This window comes from Stegodyphus dumicola, chromosome 3 (genome assembly GCF_044657685.1).
Source record: "Stegodyphus dumicola isolate Sdum_Otavi_A_Nest chromosome 3, ASM4465768v1".
Taxonomy (NCBI): Eukaryota; Metazoa; Arthropoda; class Arachnida; order Araneae; family Eresidae; genus Stegodyphus; species Stegodyphus dumicola.
The window spans coordinates 263,480,508-263,505,293 of NC_140770.1; the positions used below are offsets into that span (position 1 = coordinate 263,480,508).

Sequence of the window (24,786 nt, forward strand, 5' to 3'; positions counted from 1 at the left end):
AAGGGTTCAGATTTTAACGGTTGTTAAAAAGGTTTGTTAAGGTTTTTTACGCTGACGCTGTACTCGCAGCCTAAAAGATTGCTGTTACGCTTACTCGTACTAAGCGTTTTCTATTTTTTTTTTTTTTTTTTTTTTTTTGTCTTTTTAGCTTTACTACTAAGTATCATTTTTTTCGCACTTACGCCATGCACAATTCAGCAGCAAAATTACAATAAATAAATAAATAAAAGCAGCATAGCATTATGCATTTAGAATTCCTGACGCAGAGTTAAGTGTTGGCATACATTTTTCTGTGCCCCCAGTCTTTTCTCAGTTCATATCAGGGTATAGTTTTCTTACGGTAATGGCGTTACGAAACTTCCTTTTCGTCTTTTTATTGCTAACGTTTTGCGTGTTTACTTTATTTATTAAATTATTTTCTTGGTGCATAAGCTACATAATTCAGCATTAAATCACAAAATATTTAAAAACAGCATAACTTTAAAATTTCCCATAGATACTCTCGCGCACTGGAGGGAAAAATTATGTTTTTTTCCACACAGTGTTGCCACTGCTCGCTTTGAAATCGAAGAGTATATTAAACAAAAATCCGTTAAAAGTTTACAAAATATGGAGTAGACAATAAAACAAATTTGAAATTCAGCTTCCAGGTGACCATGTTCGTGTGGAGAACAAGGTTATTCCAATTTTGATGGCTCTAGGTACACCGCGAGAAACATGCCTACGTTCATGCAAGATTCTTCATTATTTAATTTGTTTAAACATAATACACTGCGATAATATTTGGTGGCAACAATTTGAAAAATGATACGCCGGTTTTAGTGATTGGGCGCAAAATGCTGCTTCGACACTAATTATCGCATTCGAAACTAACGTCTCTTTTGGGCTAATTAATCTAAAAATATGCATTAATGATTATTGTTATTTATTTGATCTTTTATTTATCATTTTCAGTCGTTCAGACGATGTTTTTTGTCCAAACTGAGGATTTTCAATTATTCTTGCGATAGCTCATACAATTTGAGTATTACATATCTTACTTACTTATCCGATACTATGCAGTAACTATAATTACATATAATATCTGAATATTTTTAGAAAATTCGACTTTTTTAATTAAATATGGATTTAATTTGCTGTTGGTTAGGATGCTGAGAAGGAATGGTTATATTTCAGACTCGGTCTTGGTTTGGTTTATTTCATTACGGCAAAGCACACGGGAGCTATATGCCTAACGGTAGGGATGCCTTTGTGGAGTAACTTCTAAGCGAAACTGGCTCTTATACACGTTACACACGGAGAAAACCACGAAAGCGTCCTTGCAGCCTGCCCGTTCTTTAGGATTCGAACCCCTGACAGAGCTACCGGTGTTCAGCGACTTTAGCGCTTGGCCACTGGCGGGCCCTGTTTCAAATTCGAATGCTGTAAAATCTGACAGCACCGAACTTGCTGTCATTTATTTTTGTTTTAACAACTTTAGTGTATCAAATTAAATTCTCTATTTTCTCCTCTGTTTCCTTAATGCCATTTTTAAACCAATATATTACTTACTATGATATATACTAACTTAATAAATTCGCGGATATATAGAGTCCAGTCACAGTTTCATTAAAAAAAAGGATGAATGAGGATCAATAATCCCCAGCTATAATAAATCATGGAAGACCTTAATGTCACAATCTTAATTTTCTGGAGAAAATTTAGAGATATATGTTTGGTGTTTATCCGTAAGAATTTTTTAATTATCGCCTTCCCTTTAGGTTTGTTTCGATCTCTAAGGAATGTGTAAAAATGAAAAAAAAAATTCGGCTTTTATTCTGATAGTTTTATTTGACTATGTTGAAAATACCGATCACGATATTCAATATGTTTAATTACTTAATTTACTAAGCTTTAATTGAATCTTCTTGATGAATATAGGTACATTAAAATTGCATTAATTGTGTTTCTTATTAAGCGCAGATCACAAATTTTTCCCTTTTTTTCCCTTTTTTTTCTTCATTTTTGTATTAATTAAGAGATTTTCTTTCCTGTAGTATCTTATTTCATATATGAAAAATTCAATAGATTTAAAATTATATATACCATTCAGATTGGAGAAAATTCAGAATATATTTCATTTCTATATTCATATTCTAATATTTTATTTAAATTTTAATATTTGTTATTCTACATTCATATTCTAATATCTATTTGTTTTTTAATATTTTATTCATGGCATGTTTATTCAGTGCGTTAAGGCTGAATTTCTGAAAAATGAGCACCTTTAACATTTAGTTTGCAATCCTAAGAATGCTAAATAAGTTTATTCCTTTGAAACTGGTTTTCGAAAAAAAAAAAAAAAAAAAAAATTGTTTTTCCAAAAAAATCAGAAAAATAATTTGCTGAACAATTAATCAGAAATTTAAAATGTCGGTTTGATATATGTTACATCACAATATGTTCCTAATTTTATCCTAATAAATTAACTAAATTCTGCTTAATCAGGTAAAATACGTTGATATAATATTTAATATATTTCTGGTGAAAGGTAAAAATTTTTATCTGAAATGTTAACCGTGGAACAAATAACTTATATTTGTAAAATATTTCTTTAGCTTTGCTTTTTTATTTTACTTTTTACAACAATTCCTCAACTTTACCGAACAAATTTTTTTTGATCTCTCGTTATGAGTTTTATTGGTTGTTGAGGTTTTTAAGATTTCTCGAGGATTTCATTTAAAGGATGTGGGTGTTAGAATGGATCACCTGTTGATAATAAAATTGTGAGGTTGATCCACCTCTGGGGCATCTTTTCATTCACTACTACCAGCTGCCGCTGAAGGGCGCTGTCTACGGTACCCTAAAAATCTATGCCAATTTTCATTCGGTCTGTGCCAGTCGAAGTCTCGGCGTAGCTCTCGCCGCGTCTTTTAACGGCGTGGGCACGGATCTGAACGCGGTAAAAAAAGAAAAAAAAAGGGCCAACTAATCCTCCGCGTGCTTTCATTTCTTGTCTTCTTTTTTTACTGTCCCCCTTTTTTTCCCTTCTGCTCTTCATTTTCCTTTCTCAGCACCTGAAATAGATCCCAACTTTCCGCTTCAGGATCTTCTATGCGATCTTTGGTGTAGTGAAGTGTGCGTGTACTGTAGTGCTTAGAAGAACGGACTAAAGAAAGCTGCATGCTATAAAACAGGAGTCTAAACTATGTGTGGCAGTATAATTGTGCGCGCAATTCAATATTCGCCAATAGAAGTCCTTTAAATAATTCTAACTCCTTAGAACAAACAGGCCCACGCGGTGAAGATTTTCGTCTCCAAGTTGGTATTGTCCCAAGAGATATTGTGCAGGGAAGTATAAAGATCATAAAATTATTTTCTCAACATATGTGTTCATAAAGCCATATACATTGATTGGATGTTCCAGTAGTTTTGGATATTGTGATATAAGCTTCTGAATAGTTGATATTGCTAACTCCGAGAAGAAATATTTCTGTGAAGTGAACGAATATGCATTATACTTTAGATTGTTTTTGTTCAAGCTGCGTATTTATGTTATTTCTAAAAATGGTTATATTATATTCCATATATCTCTCATTATATTTTTTTCGAGATAATTTCCTTTATTCAATCTCTGAGTAAAATTTGAGCGTGTGATACTTACGTATATACACGATTTATACATCGTAAAATTCTTTAATAACTTTTCTGAACGTGAAAAAATATTTAACAGTTAAGCTGAGGCATATTATTGTATAAAACAAAATGCCGATACTTAGGCTTTATAGTTGATGACTTTGAGATTTAGTAAATAATTTCTAATTTCTTGACGGCTTCCTGTTTTTTGACATTTAATATATATATATTAATTTAACAAATAGTATATTATATATTTATTTAGAATCTTTTTATTGGCATAAAGGTGTGCTGAATATTTTGTTGAACTTGCAACTGAAAGGGAAATTGGATCCATTGAATGCTTGTTGCGGCTGGCATACACGTCGGAAAATATCTGTTTACAATTAAAAACGAATTAGAACGCGTATTTGGAAACCTCGAGAAATTTTAAAATTTTATTTAATGTAGGTAAAACAAAATCTATTTTTATACACAAACAAATATAACCGAGTGCATAAAATCTTGGTACTTGATTTTCAACTCTGTTCAGAATTAGAACCATTATTTTACATTCCTACTTTTAGTGAAACGTTGCTTTATCTCAAATATATATATATGTACAGATATAGATATATATTGATAATCTGCGGTGCTATTTTAAGTATCTCTACATATCAGAGCAGGATTGCATACTGTATGTGAAAAAAGATTAATTGAAAAAGAATTACTGAAAGCTCTAACTTGTGTTTCTTCACTTTCAATGAATGCGTATTTTCAGATGATTTTCGCACATGGATATTAATGAATATATTTGCAGAAACAGAATATTATTTCATTTTATGTGTGTGTCATATTGTTTATGGATTTTAGTCGGCACCAAAAGAAAAAAATTCGTGTCATATTCCTATGCTAGTGAGTGATTTCTGAATTGTGTTCTATTTTCGAATGAAATGAAACCTCAGCTACTACCTTTGCAAGCCAATCATTGATCGTATTCGGAATATCTCTTGTAAGTAGATTAACATCTTCACTATGGAGTCTAAGAATCATAGACACAGACCACAGGCCTCGGGGGGTTTAAGGCCTTCGGTATCTAACAGTGACCATGGAGTTACCAACTCTGAACTGTCTCTGAGACATATTACTTCGCCTACACTTAATGGAGTTTTGCAGGATCATAATGCCGTCAGTTTCAGACTGCTGAAAACAGGTAAGCTGTAATTTTTCTGTATTTTCGTGCATATTTGCATTTTCCACTAGGTGGTCACAAAATTTAATACAGTAGACATCGGGTTATTCACACTTCAAACACTGCTTGTTTATCATTTTGGGCTTTCACATTGCTTGTTTATCATTTTAGGCAAAGTAAATTAGCTTTTGTTCTTCATTCATTTATGAGGTTTTTAATTTTTTTCTTATAAATTAAGTTAAATAAAAGTACATATTTTTAAGACCCTATTAAACTCATTTAGAAGTACTTGTACATCATGTAGAATTTTTACATAATGTTCAGTTGCATTGTAAAAAGTAAATAAATGGTTTTCTGTCGCACAAATAAAAGTCAGTAACTCAGTTTAATTTTTAGCGGCAGTAAAAAGGTAATTAAGTATTACATTTTAGGACCTTACTAACTAAAAGTTAATTTTATTGTTTCGTTTTTCGTTTTAATTAAACTGGAAATAACATGTTAGTTAGGCAAATAAAAGAAAACTAAATTACTATGAATTTGGGGTTGAAATATTGTGCTAATATTTTTCAATGTGGTTTTGCAATATTTTGTAAATATAATAAATTAAGATAAACGAAAATTTGCTGGTATGTAAGTATGTAGATTCCCTGAGAAAGCAAAGACTAGTTTTCAGTACTGAGCAGCGAAGTTGCATTGTAAAAGGTTAATGGTTTGCTGTCGCACAAATAACAGTAATTTATTTTAATTTTTTAACGGCAGTAAAAATGTGCTTAAGTGCTCCATTTTAAGACTTACTAACAAAAGGTTAACTTTATTGCTTCGTTTTGATTAAACCAGAAATAATATCTTAGTTTAGGCAAATAAAAAAAACTAATTTACTATAAAATTTAGGGCTAAAATATTGTGCTAATATTTTTCATTATGGTATTACAATATTTTCTAAATATATTACCCTTCCTGAAATAAATTATGATTAACGAAAATGTGCTGCTGTGTAGCCCCCCCTGCCGAAAACGAAGGAAAACTAGTTTTCAGTACAGTATATATTGCATTGTAATATATACTGTATTGAACAGTATTAATTGCATAGTAACAGGTTGATGGTTTTCCGTCGCACAAGTAGAAGTCAGACATTTAGTTTAATTTTTTAAATATTCCATTTTAGGACATACTAACTAAAAGTTAATTTTATTGTTTCGTTTCAATTAAACTAGAAATAATATGTTAGTTTAGGCAAATAAAAATAAAACTAAATTACTATAAATTTAGGACTAAAATATTGCGCTAATATTTTTCATTATGGTATCGCAATATTTTGTAAATATATTATTGCGGAAATAAATTACGATAAATGAAAATTTGTTGTTGTGTAAGTGTGCAGCCCTCTTCGAAAAAAAAAAAAAAATGAAAGACTAATTTCCAGTACAGTATATATTTGCAGTGAATGCGGATATTTTGCAGCTATCCTGCATCTTTTTTTTTAAATGAACGGGCAATATTCTGCATTTTATCTTCGATTATCCGAATTTCAGTTTTAATCATTTTAACAAATATAGGTGTATTTCTAAAAACGTTTGTCTTAAATTTGCTTCTGATAAAACACATATTTCAAATTTTACTTTCATTAAAAACTTTTATCATTATTTTTTTCCATTTTTCTACTTATTAATAGTATTACATTAAAGTTTCGATATACTCGCTCAGCTTTTCGAGTAAATTTCCTGAGTCTGATGAAACTTTGTCAAGTCTTCGATGTAATTATCAGGATAATTCAAAAGTAGCTGACAAAAGTTTAAAGGACATCAAAAGAAATGGATTTTGTTATGGAATTCATTTCTCAAAAGGTCTCATTGAGGCGATATAGGGCGCTGCTGAGAGGTAGACAGAAACAGTCTGCTGGCGTAAAGTTTAATTCTCCGTGCAGATTTTGAGCGATATACATCGATACGTGAAAGAATACGCGAGAATCGTACTTTATATATCATGCACTCAGCTGATCTGTTTTAGCCTTATTTCAATAGACAAAATTGCGTATAGGGGAACTCCTCTTCCGTCATTATAACGCTCGAAATGCACACGGATGACTATTTATGTCAGAATAATGCCTTTAGCTACAGCTCAGCAGAAATCTCTGCTATCTCAACGAGCCAATTTGCAAAACATTACGCAATTTGTTTATTTTAATTCCATCTACTTGCAAAGAGATATTTTTTAATCGCATTTCATTTTCTGTTATTATACAATAAGTACGAAATTAGAAGACTATATATATATATATATATATATATATATATATATATATATATAATCATAAGAATGAAAGGGGTACACTTCTATTAAAATTCCAATATTTCATTAAAGTAAAAATTAAGATAGCCAATAAAGATAACTAAGAATTACAGTTTGAAGTCTACATAAGTTCCAATTTACAAAGTGGTAAGCGTAGATAAAAATATTAAAATCAAAAGCAAAATTGAAATTGATATTATTTCAAATTAATAAAATATAAAATATGAAAAGTATTCGAAATAATATTATTTAAAGGTACTTGAAATAGTAAAAGGAAAAGTGGTAAAGGGAAAAGTAGCCCTACAAGCAATGGCTAATAGTAGTGGAAACACGTAAAACAGAGATGAAAAAAATGCAAATAATAATTATAGGCATAAAAAGAAAATTGCCTAAAAATGAACAATTGAAAAGACAGCCAAATAATACTGACTCCTCAGGGGTAATAAGCTCATTTTACATCTTTCCAACCATTCAAACATCGTTCTTGCTATGCATATGTAAATTAAAAATTAAAATAATACGTAAATATTTAATTCCTCAAGCTTAGCTAACTCATATGCATTTCAAGAATTCCTTTACGCAATGTAAATCAATTTATAAATTATTTGGAACATCATATGAAATGAAGAAACATTATATAAATGCAACAAACAAAAACCATTAGAACAAAATGCAAGTACCGAATCAATGATGCGATCAAAACAAGGAAACATGTGTAAATAAAACATGATAATGCAAATGTAAACAAAAGTAAACAAAATGTAAACAAAACACCTTATATTATATTACAAAAATATTCAATAAAATATTAAATTAAATGAAACTGTCATATTTATAATAACGAATTAGGTCAGAATAATTTTAAAAGCTATAAAAACTTACTCAGTACGTGGTACTTGGTAACCAAATATGAACGGTGATTTTTCTAAAAAAAGCATTAAAATTACATGATTTCTTTATTTCATCACAGTAATAAAATAACAGCTCAAATTAAAAATAAAACAAAATGTGCACTGGAAATGTTTTAGAATATTGCTTTTTAAATTATTTATTTGGTATTCATTCAGTAACTATCCATAAAACTACGATTAGACATACATGCCTATCTTTCGAAGAAGACTATTTTGATGGATCTAGAACATTCGCAATGAAATATATTTACAAAATTACGAATTGTTATTAAATGATTTATAAAATAAAGAGCTATAGACCGTTTATATATGGAATATTCAGTTGGGAGTTTTATAAATAATTTAACGAAAAACTTTATATAGTTATATAAAACGTTACTTGACAACATTTTAGTAGCTACTGGATTTTTCAAATAAAATATGTGCTAATACAATAATTTTTATGGGGCAAATTTTAACTCCTGTAATATATTTTTTCTACATCATTTAATGTATTAAAAGCATATTTATCTTCATTGGAAATTTAATACATTTCTACAAATGTCTTCGAAAGAGGTTATTTCAGTATGCTATATGACATCGAAACAGGCAGACTTTTTATTAGACTAATTTATGTTTTGATATATACGTTTTTGAACATTGCCAAGTATTATTAACGGTAATTTATCGATAAGCTTGCTAGGATGTAATTCAAAGATTTATGAGAATATTATTCTTAATTATTGAATCTCATTAAAGATTTTTTAATTTTCCACCGATCAAAATTAACAGTTTAGGAAACGCTACGACGGGATACCGTGATGCAACTAATCACAGCCATTGCCATCTGTTAAATCAGAATTCTTTCTTACGCAAACATAAATTCGATAGAAATCCTCTAAATTGGCTCATTAATCTTGATTTCTCTTTACAAATATTAAATGCAATTCAGTACCTAATTCTTCCTGGTAGAAGTTTTATGAAATATCCCGATGTCATTATCATTAATTTGCTGTAAGAAGAGTAAGGTTTTATTTAAATATTTATTAAACAACGAGTTTTTATTTTGCGAGATTCTTCCATTATGCTAACTACAACTCCTTTACGTTAATGTTGGCTCTTAGTCTGTATCTGTAAACTTGTTTTATTTTTTAAATTTAGTTTCACTGAGAATGTAATGAAGATGCCGTATACCCTGGACATGTAACATGACCATTATTCGACCTATTCGCTACAAAATGAAAATACTTTTATCATCCCGTTTATTTATCATTCATAACGAAACGCAAAACTTTAGAACGTTGAGAACTTATTACATTTAATAAAATTAAAAGGCCTACTAGCAGCCGAGCGGTAAAGTGGCTGAACACTAGTAGTTCAGTAAGAGATTCGAATCCCGCGAACAGGCTGCCTGCAGGTGCGTTCGTGGTTTTCCCCATCTGTAATGTGAATATGAGACAGTTTTTCTTAGAAAAACCTCCACGAAGGGATCCCTCCTCTTAGGGAGAAGGGTTTGTCGTAATTCACATAAACCAAACCAAACCATTAAAATTAAAACTGCCGTGTAATCGAAAATTCTCTTATTTCTTAAGGGAAAAACGACTTTTTGATCATTTAATCCCTATACATTTAGCAATTGTTTCATTTATCTATTGTTTCTTATAGAAATTAAAGCATTCCACCACTTCTTAATGTTTTTTAGGCGTTATATCAAATTTTATGCCATTATCCATCATTTATAACGGAGACCAGGCTCTCTTTTGAAACATTTATGAATGTATAAATAACATTGCTTTCATAGAATTTAAAAATTATTGTGAAAATATTCAGTTACCGCATTGAAGCTATGAATCGGTTTCTGTGAAATAATATCACAACTTTCCCCTTCATATTTTTCCCTTCTGTCATATACAATAAACGTCTTAGTATCGAATTTCATATCGAAGCTCTGTTTAATATCTGACTTCCGATGCAATCTGTTTTCAGTACTATATCGGTGGTAACTTCTCTAATTTATCAGAGCCTATTTCATTACTTTTACCAGTATCTTCTGTATCTCAAACTTATATTTATTTTTCAAAAACTTCTTCGTGTTAGCTATTTCAAAGCATTACTCATAGTGCATTATTTACATTCAATTCCTACATTTAATGTCCTTTATTCCAATTTTACATAAAATGTAAATAAATTTAGTTATTAACTAATACTTTAAATGTGCAATCGCCGGGACTCGAACAATAGACCTCTCGAATACGGGCCGAGTGCACTATCTTTATACCTTGAAGGCATGCTGGAAAGAGGGTGAAAGTACCTCATATACTCCCCCTCTTAAAGGGTGACTGGTGATCAGGAGACCCAGTTGCCAAATCCTGGTGGTGAAGAATCATCATCCACTACCTTTTAATTCGGGCGCCATTGTAGAATCATTAGCTTTTTTAAATTTTTTAAGAGACATGGAAAATGAGCAATGCCCTCGCAGGGACTCGAACTTTGAACTCTCGAATACGTGCCGAGTGTGCTACCACTACAACACGAAGACATGCAGAAAGTAGGGAGAAATTACCTTATAGCATAGCAATAGCTGTAGGTTACAAACAACGTGAAATTAAGAGAGACATTTTCTCGGATATTTAAATTAAATTATTGGGCATTAGCAGATTAAAGAGCTCTAATATGGCTCCTCGTCGGCCGGAAAAGCACTCAAATCAATATTTAAAATTCTGTTATCAAACTTGTACTTCAGTACTTTTATATCAATGCATTTACATTATCTTTAACAGTTGTTTCTTAAATATAATTTCCTCCAATGTGCATCGATCGTTACATCACATCGGTATAGTTTGTTATATCTTGACGAAGTATAAGTTTGTCAAAAATGAAAACATTCCATGAAAAGCAAAGAAAAGGAAGTAAAAATCGAAATTTTAGCGGTGAAACAGCATTAAATATAAATGTAAATTTTATACTTCTCAATTCATACTAGATAAATATAAGATAATACTTAGAAATAATTTCTGTATCTGTATTGCTCAGAGTCTCGGGAATAAAACTTTTATGTAATGAAACATGCATTTATTATATGGTCTTAATAATTTATTAGTGTGCGAAAATAAATTGCTTTCTACTGGAGATTCTAGCTTCATATTTCCCTTTCCTTTGCTTTAGAGAGAGGGATTAAGAAGGGAGGATGATGAGGTCTATGTAAAATGAATTTCACTATATGTTATAACTTATGCATACTTTTCTAGGTAATATTAGTTTAATGGTAAGAAAAATATTCCATAAAATATCTGTGTTTTATTTGGTAACCCAGCATTTATAATGTCTGAGAGATAAGTCTCGGATTATGAAAAAGCTTTTATGGTTTTCAGTTTTTTAAAGCTGGAAACTGTTGCTGAAAGAAATCAGTGTAACGCTTATAGCCAATTTTATTTTGTTAATTTAAGTAAGGTGATTTTTCAAATAAATTAGCTCGATTTAAGGATTTTCCAACTAAATGTTTAGAGAATATTATAAAATTTTATTTTTTTAAATAAGTAATAGAACTGAAATAATTTTAATGGTATTTATTTTTGATTTCAGTAATTTTTCATGGAAATATGTACAGCAGCTTCAATTATGTTTGTTGCAAGTTGGTCATTTGGTAAAGGTGGTTGGTTCGGTAATGTTTTTTGAAAGCAGTATGAATAAGCGTGTATATTTACTGAATACAGTATGCTAAATGAGTTACTGAATACAGTATGAATATAGTATCAATTTACGAAATACAGTATGAATATACAGGGTGATTCAGAATTTATCATCACTATTTGGTGGGGAGGTAGGGAACAGGAAAAGAAAGAGATTTCACATAGGAATGCATGGGCACATACAATGAACTGCTGAACATGTGCTACAATGCATGATTCACAACGGCGTTGCATGGACAACCGGACTTTCTGGAATATGCCTGACATTTACATACATATTTGCAAGTTTATTCCACGTATACCAGTTCATGTTAATTCTGATTTCTGTCATTTGAGTATGTTAAGTCACCTACTCGAATGACGACTGGCTGCACACGTGCTAATGTATGGAAGTTGTGTATGTATACACAGCGCCCTCTACACCACCATGCGTTCGTCTGCGCCCATACCTTCCTATGTGAAATCTCCTTCTTTTCCCTACCTCCCTACCAAATATTAATGATGAATTCTGAATCATCCTGTAGTATGAATTTACTGAGTTTAGTATGCTAAATGAATTACTGAATGTAAGATGGATACAGTATTAATTTTCTGAATACAGAATGAATTACCTAATACAGTATGAATTTACTGAATACAGAATGAATTAACAAATACAGTATGAATTTACTGAATACAGAATGAATTACCTAATACGGTATGAATTTACTGAATACAGTATGCTAAATGAATTACTGAATACAGTATGAATACAGTATCAATTTGCTGAATACAGAATGAATACACTATCTATTTGCTGAATACAGTATGAGTATAGTATGAATTTACTTAATAGATATGCTAAATAAATTACTAAACATAGTATGAATTTACTGAATACAGTATGAACTATTGAATACAGTATAAATTTACTGAGTACAGTCTACTAAATGAATTACTGAATACAGTACGAATTTACTGAATACACTATACTAAAAGAATTGCTGAATACAGTGTGAATTCACTGAACACAGTACGCTAAGTGAATTACTGAATACTGTATGAATTTACTGAATACAGTACGTTAAATGAATTACTGAATACAGTACGAATTTACTTAATATAGTATGCTAAATGAAGTACTCATAAAGTATACCAAATGAATTACTGAATACAGTATGAATTTACTAAATACAGTATGAATACATTACGAATTTACTAAATATAGTATATATTTCTTGAAATTTGTGGATCTTGTTGAAGTAGATGTTAGCTTCAACAAGATTTATAGAAATGTTGTTGAAAATACTACGTTATTGTTAATTATGGAATAACTTATAGGATCCATATTAGTTTAGTGATAAGAATAATTATTATCATTGTTAGAATCATTATTTAGTAATTATTATTATTATTAGACATATTACTAATTATTATTATTATAATTATTATTGGGTGGTAAAAAGGTATTATTACTTGGATCGTATAACTTAGTATGCGCAAGTATCTGTGGAGGCTCATAGGGGCCAAGATGTAGTACTAAGAATCGAATCCCGAGAAAGGCATGACCACTTGCGTCTTTAATGACTATGAAATGTGGGATTTCTTGAAATTCGTCGACCTGAAAGTAGTATCGAGAAGTGGTGGGAGAAGAGAGAGGATATTAGACTTTATGATTCAATCCCTTGGCAATTTCTTGCGCAAAACTAGGGTGAAGAAACATAAAATATATACTATCACATCTTTTGCCGAAGGCTTATGATCTCCTATATACACGTCCACGGTCTGAACAGTGATTACTCATTGGCTGCCTGCTCAAGGACTTCAGAATGCAAAAACAGTAATAATAAATGTACGGTCATTGTGATAGCACCAATTAAGCAAATAAGCGAAGGAAAAGGAAACAGATATCATCTTTTTTATAAATTTGTTTTAGCAACTAAAAAAGGCAGGAAACTGCAAAAGATTTTTGGACTCGATTTTTGGAATCGATCTTTTATTTGGATCACTCAACTTCCTAAAAATGTATCAAAGGTGAGTTTTTAAGACTGTACAATATTAAAATACTTAGAAATATTCTTTAATTATTTATAGTTATAATGTTTTGAAGTAAGACCTTTAATCTCTGAATGAATACCCATTTTTCCAATTTTCGATTTTTTGAAAACACAATATAGAATGAATATTAAAGTGCAGTATAGCCTTGTAATAATGTACTCTAGATAGTTTTCGACCGTAAGAGTACTGTTTCCAAACAGTTTTCTGCTTTTTCACACTCTAGTAAACCATGAAAACTTTTCTAATTATTTCGAGGAAAGCATATAAACCCCAAAAAGGAAGAAAACAACTCAAGGGAAACTTTTTGTGATTTGTCTCGTATATTAGTTTTACCTTGAACGTCGAATGATGTATTTCATTTGGCATTTGGGTTCCCTTTGTTAAGCGTCAAATAGTGGACAAGTTTCGAAGTAAGCGAGTCTTTTGTGCAGGTTTATCGATTGCAACATAATAAATACAGCAATATTGATTTACATTTCCCTTCCTTCTCTCGTTTATAAATTTTGCTTTCAAATGAGTATCTCATCTTGAATAAATCAAGCTCTGCTTCTTTTTTCGTTTAACATTTTGAATTCCTAATTAAAGAAGTACCATCCGAAACTAATAATTGGTTTTTGCAAAGAGATATAAATAATTCAACCAAAGAGGAAATACTTTGTTACTACAATATGCAAAAATTGGTTACTAATTTTTTCGTTAAGAAAACGGAATATTGTTAATATTAGAATTCTTTCACGGAATATTGTTAATATTAGAATTTTCATTGCGATTATACAAGCACAAAAATATTACCTTGAGTCAGTCAATCTAGTTGAATTTCGTTTTGCTTTTCATTAGTTATGTAATAACACTTTCTATGACATTGCTTTACCTTATCAACAGATGTAAAAGGTTTATGTTTTTCATTCATTTTATTACTACATTTTTACTTCCTAGTGTGAAGGAAGTATTGTGATCACAAAAAATTCCGGTTATCATATTTCAACGAAAATATCCATTTTGACTGCTATCGAATGCAATTTAACATGCTTTAGCGTGACATCTGTACGTAAGGGCAGAATAAATGACTCATTTTCCCCCAAACGGATTATAAAATTGATTTAAAATGGATTCAGAAGAGATTTTTTCCGTGTCGTACGTATGTATGTATGTATTTCGCATAACTCAAAAACGAGTAGCCTCAGAACGTTGAAATGCTGTATGTAGGACTGCTACAACATGCAGTTGCGCACCTCATTTTTTGATTGCAATCGACCGCACCAAAAAATATATAAATATGCACACCCACTCAGTTAGTCGGCTGCATGAGCCTCAGTTTTTTTAATTCTAATATTTTAGTAAATTGTGTATATTTTGCCTTCAAAATGGTTGCATTATATTGTTCTTATTGTCCGGTTAAGGTTTTTATGCCTCTAGTTAATCTGCATGCCATATTTGTAGAATTATTACCATATAGAAGTTAAGCCTAATTTTTTACCATAGCAGCCTTATTTTGTTTACATTTGAAACTTTGCAGAATAGCGAATTAAATCAGCTTCTGCACCTCCAGTGTCTTTTTGCCGAGTGGGACAAAAAATAAACTTTCATTTTGAAAATTCTGCCTTCTCTCCTGCTGGCCGAATTGCTTGTTTTTGCATAGAAACTCTAATTTTAATTTTAAATTGTTTTAACTATATTTGTTGTTTTATATTTTTCTATAATTTTCAATTTTTGATGAAGATAATTTGAGGTTTTAATGCATTTTTTCGTTGCCTCGAAATGAGAACTTAATCAATTGATTGAGAGATAGATTTCTAATAAATTTCGAGGAAATAAATTTAAATAAAATACTGCAAAAAATGCGCATAATTTTAATATTCCATACAAGGACGTTCTGTGGTGTCCGCATGAGATTTTTTTATAATAGCATATATTACCTTAGCTAGACTAATAATGCCCAAACGTCATATCTCTCTACGCGTTTAAAATGTTTAATCAGGTATATTAGTGTATTTAAAAATTTATGATTGTATTTAAAACAGCATGAAAAATAATTATTAACACATTCGACAGTACTACACGAATATATTTCGTTTTAAAGTAGCAACAGCTCAGTGTCGATGAAAGAAATGTTTTCGGTTTGTGAGTCACTATTATTCCTAAGCCAATGTTCATGTGTTTTATAAATTTCAATTTCTTAGTTTTTATGCTTTAATTTTGGATTGTGTACACTGTTTGAAAATATAATGCAGCGACAAAAATAAAATATCTGGAATCCAGCAAATTCAGAAAAGGGTGATGATGAATAACATTGAAACTTATTTGTTATTCAATGAAATGTTTACTGTAATTCACATTTCATTGAATAACAAATAATGTTATTTAATTTCATTGAATAATTACTTATATAGTTATTCAATGAAATTTACTGTATTAATTTAAAAAAGTACATATATTTATTCTACATTTAGAAATACACTAAGACTTAACACAGCAGAGCACGGTTTATTATTTACCAGTAATTTCGTAAAAGGATTGAGGCCCTTTAAGAAGCAAAATCAAAAATTCCATTTAAGTTTCCTCGCAATACGTGAATCTACCAAATCACTATTACCTGCTGCAACTATTAATCATATACATCATAATCCCATAGGTCCATCATGCATTACCTCGATTTGTTGCTCAATACTTGGTATTCAAGCCAAACTACTTAATTTACATTCATAGGTATAGTTCGACCGCCTCATCCTCGACGAGCGCAAACACGCATGCGCCATTCGGACCGAATTATTTTCAAAATAAGGTGGAATGATGGGAACTTTCTTTCTCTCCAGCATTAGCTCTTTCCGGAGAAGAGAAGACCTTTCACGTCGCAGCAAGTAATACCGCCCCTTTTGGACGAGTCTATGTGTTTTGGCAGAATGCCAACCAGGGTCGCGCTTCAGACGGTCGAACTATTTTCAGTCTATGCTTTAAGATGAAGTAAATTTAAGAGCCAGAATTAATATTGCCAAAAAACATACAAAAGCTCTGATTTCAGATTTCACATTACACCCAAAGGGACTTTTATTCCTTTACGCACACTTACAGCTTTCGAGGGCATTTGGGTTAGCGTCCTTTTGGGCTAAAAATATTTAAAAACAGCATATCTTTAGAATTTCCGGTAGACAGCCTCGCGAGATAAAAATGTTTTATTCCGTACAGTGCTGTCATTGCCCCCTATGAAATCGAATAGAATGCTATTTTTAATATCAACAGTGAAGTTTGTGTTCTCCGAAGTACACGTCCTTTTTTTTTAGAGGAGATCATCTATGGGAGAAATGACAAGGATTGGATTGGATTGGATTATTTAATTATGGCAAAGCACACAAGGGCTATCTGCCTAAAGGGAAGGATGCCTTCTTGGAAAACTTTCTAAGGAAAAACTGGCTCGTATACACGGTACACATGGGGGAAACCACGAAAACGCCCATGCAGCCAGCCCGTTTGCGGGATTCGAACCTCGGGCCGAACTACCAGTGTTTAGAGTCTTTACTGCTCAGCCGCTGGTAGGTGAAAGAAGAAGGAAAATATTTACAATATTTTTGAAATTTAAAAAAAAAAAAAAAAAAAAAAAAAAGCTAGTGAATTTTTAAATATAAAAGATTTTTTTTTTTTTTACATTGGCGGCACTTTGCCAATCTTGGCTACAACTAAAACCAGAAGTGCTGCCATTTTGTTCTGGAAGAATCTAGCACGGGGCTACCGTTAGCTCCTATGAAGGGACGGACAATTACAACCATACCTTCTCCGGGATTTGAACCCGGGTCTTTCAGCACCGCACTAGGCTCCCCCAACCGCTGTACCGTCTGAGCGGCTCACGTATAACAGATGTAAATTATAGGAGTCTAAAGAAAGACGCTTGACGATTTAAAATCATAAAGATTATTTACCCTCTTTATATTTAACATTTGATGTTGCCTCTTTTTCCAATCATTAATATCTAAAAATAAACTTACGCTGAAATAAAAGATAACTTTAAGCGGAGTCTAGTATAAGAAGAAGCAACATTTATGTTAGTGAAGCTGTCAAATCCATATCCCTGTCATATGTCCTCCTAATACATTTTGTTCTTTGAAGTGGATTTTGATATGAATTTTACTTTCTTGAGGGCTCAACTTTATTACGTTTTCGCAACAGTGCGTAATTTAGTTTATCGTTGAAGATAAAAACATCAAACTTTTTTCCGTTTTTTTTAACAAAAGATTTTGACATTTGTGTAGGTAGCAATCTTACCTTTTCATTTATCATAACACAAAAACGACAGTCATGAACAGCTGTTGATATTTTAACCTGTCAATACTCGTGTTCTTTCTTTCAGTAGAGTCAACCGTTTTATCTGTCAGACTGAAATCTCTTAATAATATTCCTTTTCATTTCATTCCATCTTGTCTTATGTTTTTCCTTTCATACGCCTGTCTATTGAGCTAAGGCATTTTCACGTCTGCTAAATTCTGCTTCCTTTAAATTAAATCTGCAACACATAGCTCATTTCTGCCAAAGTATTAGTCATTTCAACATTCAATTCCTTAAGAGTCATAAAATTTATTTCGAAACTATTTAAAACCACAGTTTTCTACCTTAGCTAGGAGTATATATTTAATAATTTAAAATACACTAAACTTCTTAGAGACTAGTTTTAGTTTCATATTTTCATCTTAGCACAATGTTGTATTCTTCTGTGCGTTGTTTGATTTAAATGTATCTTGTACATATATTTCATTTTAATCTCATTATTATTCTGGACCAATCATTGACGCGGTGTTCTCATCATCTGTGGCTATTACTGTTAAGTTTCTTGCTTGAAATTCGCTCTTAGAGACGTCTCTTTCGCATATGTTCTTGGCTACTACTAGAAGGTTGTTGGTTGAAATTCTCTCGCAGAGCTGTCTGTGTATCAAGACAATGGTCTCACAATCTTTTACTTTCTTGACTTTCAGCTGAACGGTTCACTACTCCGATCATCAAAGTTATGTCTGTTTAGAAATTATTTTATAGAGTGGCGATCTACATCACTATCCATATCTAGAAAGAAGCTTGCTGGTACTATTAAAATTTATTTTTTATAAACCTGTGAATCCTCTTGTCAGTTTGGCGCAGAGAGCTCGCTTGCGTGCTGGTTAGGATCTGGGCGTAGGCAGCTCGGCACCAGGGGTATAAAATCCGTCTTCAGATGATTAGAACTATTGCTGACGATTGTAGGATCCGGTTCGGCAGGGATCTTGTGGTTCTGTCTTGTTGGGTGTGTGCCGAAAACATCGCAGACGAAAACATCTCTGAGAAAACAATGCAAGGCGAAACCGTCGTGGCACAAAACATCGTGGGAGAAAAGAAAGCAAAGAGAAAACATCGCAGTTCTAAACATTCATCGTGGTACAAAATTTCGTCATCGAAAATAAAGCGCTTCGCAGTTTGAAAACATCGTCGTCGAAATTATCGTGGTAAAAAATAAAGTACCTAAAAATCGTCGCATTACAATAACATCGCACACATGCGCTTTTCAGGTTTTAAAAGGTGTAAATTCATTGTCGCATAATGATTTGGGAGCAGAAGAAGGAAAGACTAATAAATTTTTAGTGAAAAAATAAGAAGGAAACTTAAGCATTTCAAATTGAAAATGAGTAGAAAATTAATGCAACTTACAGCCCTTAATGGAATTTTAAATTTACGTAGTTAATTTACTAGTATAAAACGTTTTCAATTCAAGGTCATTAATTACTTAATCTTTTTTTTATAAAGGTTTATTCATAATGTTTCATGAAAAATACAGCCTAAAAATTTTTAGAAAAACGAAAATAAATAACTGTACGAGGTTAGTCTATAAAAATTGCTTAGTTAATTATCAAATTACTTTCCTTCACGTTTGTTAATCTGATATTGTTTTGGTGAAAATTATAACTTCCTTTGTTTCCGTTTATTCTTAAATTGTTATTAACATTTCCTGCGCTTCCAAATCTTTATCTTTTCTTTTAATTTTTAACTTGTGAAACCTGAAAAATGCACGTGTGCGATGTTATCGTCATGCGATGATTTGTAGGTGCTTTTTTTTTATCACGATATTTTCGACAACGATGTTTTTAAACTGCGAAGTTTTTGAACCCCTTAATATTCGATGACGATATTTCGTACCACGATGTTTTAGAACTGTGATGCAATCTCTTTGCTTTCTTTTCTCCCACGATGTTTTGTACCACGACGTTTTTGCTTTGCGTTGTTTTCTCCGCGACGTTTTCGTCCACCATGTTTTTTCCGCGATGTTTTCGACTGTAGCCTTCTTCGGCTTCCCTGGCTGTGGTCTTGCGCTATATGGAAGATATAATTAAGATGATCGTCATGGGTTTGGCTCCATTCAGTCCTCTCAAGATGCACTGACCTCGTATCAATATCTATGTATGATCACCGTCGTACGAATTTTGCGACTGTAGTGGTGACACGTATCGCAAGGTGTCCTAGCGAATAACAATTGACTAGACGAGGTATAAAGCTTGGAATTGACTGCGGTAGCTGCCCCCACGTAAATTTTCTATCGGAGGTTGGGCTATATTCTGTAAAAGGCGACATCACGTAGGTAATGACGCCTTGCCCTGAAATTTCCTGTCAATTTGGTGCTTAAAGAAAGCTGACTGCTCAAAGATGTGTTCTCATTAGAAGCCGAGCTTTGATAATGCTTTGTGTTTCCAGTGATTGTAAATTAAGGCCCTTAATTTTAGATGTCTTTGTTGATAGTCAAAAAATTAGTAACCTTTCGAAAGCTACATCAAACTTCATTTGTAGTTACCCAGTTAATGTGACTTTAAAATATACTTTTGTTGCACACCGAGTGACTCAGCTTAACGTAATCTGTTCGCGTTTTCTATAATAATGAAGGAAGCATACAGTAACTGTACGCATTGTGCAATTTCTAGTTTCAGCCTATCTTAGTAAGATCTGAATACTTGTAACGTACAAAATTCAAGTTGTCTAGTGACCTTAGAAGAAGTGCCTTTCGTAGCCATTTTCAAAATATTTTGTAATTTATATTTTTTTTAACTTGGAATTACCAGTATTCAATAGATTTTCTTTAGAGCTTTGCTTTCTATGTCTGATCTCGGTTGAAGAGTTTGGCACTTATTTTAAAGTACATGTTCGTAAATTCTGAACGCAGTTTCTAATCAATACAATATTTATTCCAATTTTGTACTAAGTTACGCTTTTGTAAATGTAACCTACATTTATATATGATAAAATAAATTTAAATCCCTTAATTTAAACAGAATCTATTCATTAATTTAAACCGGGAGGAAATTTACTGAAAAATTATTTCGAACATCATTCTGTTAAAGAATGCTACTAAATAAATGTAAATTATAACGTCCATTGCAAACTTCATTTGCGTCTGACACTTGGTATAACTTGTACTAGACTTGTGTTAATGTGCAGACGAGTTTAAGCAGTCAGGTATATTTTTATTCAGTATAGAGACAACAAAGTGATATCCGTTGATGGAACAAAACTGTGGAAAAATAAATTTTAATTAAATTGGCATAGTCCCAGTTGCGTCTTCACTTCAAGTTCATTTCGACCATGCTACAGACTCCCAGTGTGACATTAAAATTGCCGAGGCATTTGAATTAAATGGTTGTCGAAGTGTAGCTTCTATATATGTTACTGTTTGTGAAGTCATTCTCAAATAACCTCGTATCACGTTCTAAATAAGAAGTCTTTTGCTTATATCAAGTCTATCAGTTGAAACGTTAGTATTATTTGATTGATGTATCTCTGTAGCGTTCTCGTTTTCAGTGAAAATATTGTAGGCATTTTATCTAAAACGAAATTAGGAATTCTTTCTGGTCCTCTGTTCAAAAGCACTCACGAAAAGCATAATTTTACTTGTTGGCTCATGGAGCTTCAGTGCACCACTTAATAATGCTATTTTCTCCCTATCAGAGGCGTTTAAAATACCTACTTAGTAGCTACTTGTGAAATAAATTACCAATATCACTGTATCTGTAAATGGTAAGCATATTTAACATTCATTTGCGATGTAGAAACCCGATCTAGTTCAATTAAATAATTCTCTCTGCTATAGTGCCCTAACACTTTAAGTAAAATATGCTAAATGACTGATATTTATATTTTGTTTCTAACTTTTAGCCCTGCACATAGCGTGCGTTTCGATGAAGGTTATAAAATTTTCAGAGTTACTGATACTATAACAGTACCTGCGAGTACCAGGTATAAATTAACATTTTAGCTGTGTTTTGTTTCGATGTGCATTTACTGCTTATTGAACTAGGGGTGAGTTGTAAATTCACCAACCAAAGTAGAAATGTAAAAACAATGCATCCAAGGTAAAGGGTAAACCCTCCGAGAAGGCCTCCATTCTATGGACAAACCAAGCAAAGTAATGCCAGCTCAGAGGAAAATTTGAGAGAACCTGGCTGGCCGGACATTCGTAACTTAAACGAAGGTAACGATTGCCTCTTAAGTACTGTAGACGTCTTGCATGGTGACGCAAGACGTCTACAGTACTTAAGAGACAATCGTTACCTCAGTCTGCATCCAAGGTGTATGTTTGAGACAACCATCAATCCATCGATTACACATTGCATCCAAAGTGTTTATTCGATAAATTCTTCAATTCCTTATACCCCGCCTTAAACAGTGAATGAGGATTAGGGATAGTTTTTAATGGACTACGTTAATAGTGATTTATTGTCGATGTCATAATGGTGAGTTATCATCGATTCCATCGATACATCGATTAATCTATCGATTAAACATTGCATTCCAAAGTATCTGTCTGAGAAATTCTTGAGTTCCTTATCCTTATTATTCCTTTCCGCTTTGATAAGTGAATGAGGGTAAGAAGCAACATTTAATGGAGCAAGTCAATGATGATCCACAATTGTTTATTTTGGGTTCGTATGCAGATATCAAAACGCGTGCAATGGCGAGAAATATAGAAAATTTCATTTAACCTTTCCCAGGAAATATTCATCTGTCATGTACAAAATAATTAGGGAAATGATTAATGAGGGTACAAGAATGATTAAGTATTTGAATATTTTTTAACATATTACATTCACCTGATAACTTAAAAAATTACGGATACTATCACAGCACGTGCGAGTAAAAAGGATAAATTAACAGTTTAGCTTTTTTTAGTTTAGTGTGCATTTACTGCTTAACGAATTGGTGTGAGCTGTAAGTTCACTAACCAACGAAACACCTAGTCAGCTAAGTTTAACGATAAAATTAAGCTAGGAATTAAAGTTACAACTTTATCCATAAATACGATAAATATAAAGTTATGAATTCTTATTTATGGGTTAATTCGTCCTCTAGTTTGTTAGTACTTTCTCATTGCTTTCATGTATTATTGCATATATAATCGCCTAACTCACAGCGAAGCGAAAATACTTTTTTCTCAAACAGGTTTTACAATTATGTATTGTAAGTAATTAACGACTTTAGTTTTCAACATTAATGCTGCATTGCCTATGTGTGGTAGAGCACACGAGGGCTTTATACCTAAGAGATGCTTTCGTGCACTCTTTTAAGTAAATCTGGCTAGCATTCACCTTACGCGTGTGGTCCACATGAAGCCAGAGAAGAAGATCTGAGGTGAGTTCATACACGATTCCAATTCCGGAAGTTATCCAAGTGAAGATATAGCAAGCTGCCCAATAGGGAAAGTTGTTAGTGACTCTGAATATCATATCAAAGGGCTCGGGTTTGAATCCCAGAGAAAGCATGGATGTTTGAAAATGTAGGTTGGTAAAAGGGGAAGAGGGGTGAGTGAACCTCTCACCCTGGGAGCGGAACTGAGCTAAAGTTCGACTGTCATTTACTTAGTGCCACATGTCCAACGACAGGCCCATTTGACTCTTGCCAAGATGAATGTAGTGGGCTTGTGCTGACAATCAGCAGACAAGTTAGATTGGTAACAACAAATATAGCAATCACGCACAGCCCAAGGCAATCTTAGTAGCAAGTACCCTTACAGTCCCTGCCCAGCCTGAACGGACTACCACAGAAACGGTGGCTCTAGTTCTGTGAAGGCATTTAATCTTCCCCGTGCTCAACACTCTCACCGTCTGGACGCTACGAGTGATCTCCTTGGGGGAATGCAGCGAAACCAACCATGCGCCTAATCCGTTGGTTTGAGAGTCGAGCTCTTGTTGAACTGCCATTAATCAACGTTGACATTGGCAGGGCTTTAAAAATTAATGAATACGACTGTAATATACATGCAAGCCCTTAGGTTTAAAAACTTAATGCCATGTTCGAATTCAATCGTGTCTATAAAAGTCTATACGAAACGAAAAAACAAAGTAGCAGGACAGGGAGAATTTTATAAAATCCAGAATAGGATAATAAAATAAAAAATCTGATGTGTACACCACATGATTTCCTTGTACGGAATATTAAATTATGCGCATTTTTTTCTTGCATTTCATTTAACTTATTGAATTAAATCTACTTCGCCGACAGCGCATAAACCACAATAGAATAAATGCATTCTTTAAAATTCACTTTGTTTACAATAGCGACACTCTGGCGCTAGGTTTAATTAACAGTATTATATTCGTTCATATTATAACTCAGAATGCACATTTATATCATTTAAAGAATTATCTAATCGTTGCCACATGTTCTATTAAAATACTATAACAAAGCTAGAACTATGTATAAAAGAAATTAAGCAAACAAAACGAAAAAGAAACAGTTTTTCACAGACGGTTGAGTATTTCTCATTCAATTAATTCAGTTTTCACAGCGCGACAAGGCAAAAATACAAAAAAACTCAAAATATCTGTATTAAAAATTACGAAGTAAATCTTAAATACTTATTTCCTCGAAACAATTCCAGAAAGGATTAAGCATGATTTAATTCGCAATAATAAAAGAAGGCGTTATTTTTGCGTTGCGAAGCTTAGTGTCTCTAGATAGGCAACAAATCTACAATTCTGCTGTTTCAAATGTAAACAAATATGTCCGCCATGTTATTTAAAACCTAACCGCACTTAAACAGCTTTAAATTGTTGATAATTGTACAAATATTGCTTCCAGAATTACGAAAGGCATAAAAAAT

General features: G+C 32.2%; 1 protein-coding gene across 4 annotated transcripts in view; it reads left to right on the forward strand.

Moving 5' to 3' along the window:
* Positions 1-2,865: 2,865 nt before the first annotated feature.
* Stacl (SH3 and cysteine-rich domain-containing protein) overlaps positions 2,866-24,786 on the forward strand; it is a 512,710-nt gene continuing 490,789 nt past the window's right edge. For 3 of the 4 annotated variants that reach the window (XM_085814081.1, XM_085814082.1, XM_085814083.1), the window contains exon 1: positions 2,867-4,807. In XM_085814081.1, the coding sequence (XP_085670207.1) occupies positions 4,630-4,807 (178 nt within the window). In that variant the 5' untranslated portion in view covers positions 2,867-4,629. Of the gene's footprint in view, positions 4,808-24,786 lie in introns of all 4 variants that reach the window. The other variant, XM_085814079.1, reaches the window with a different exon arrangement.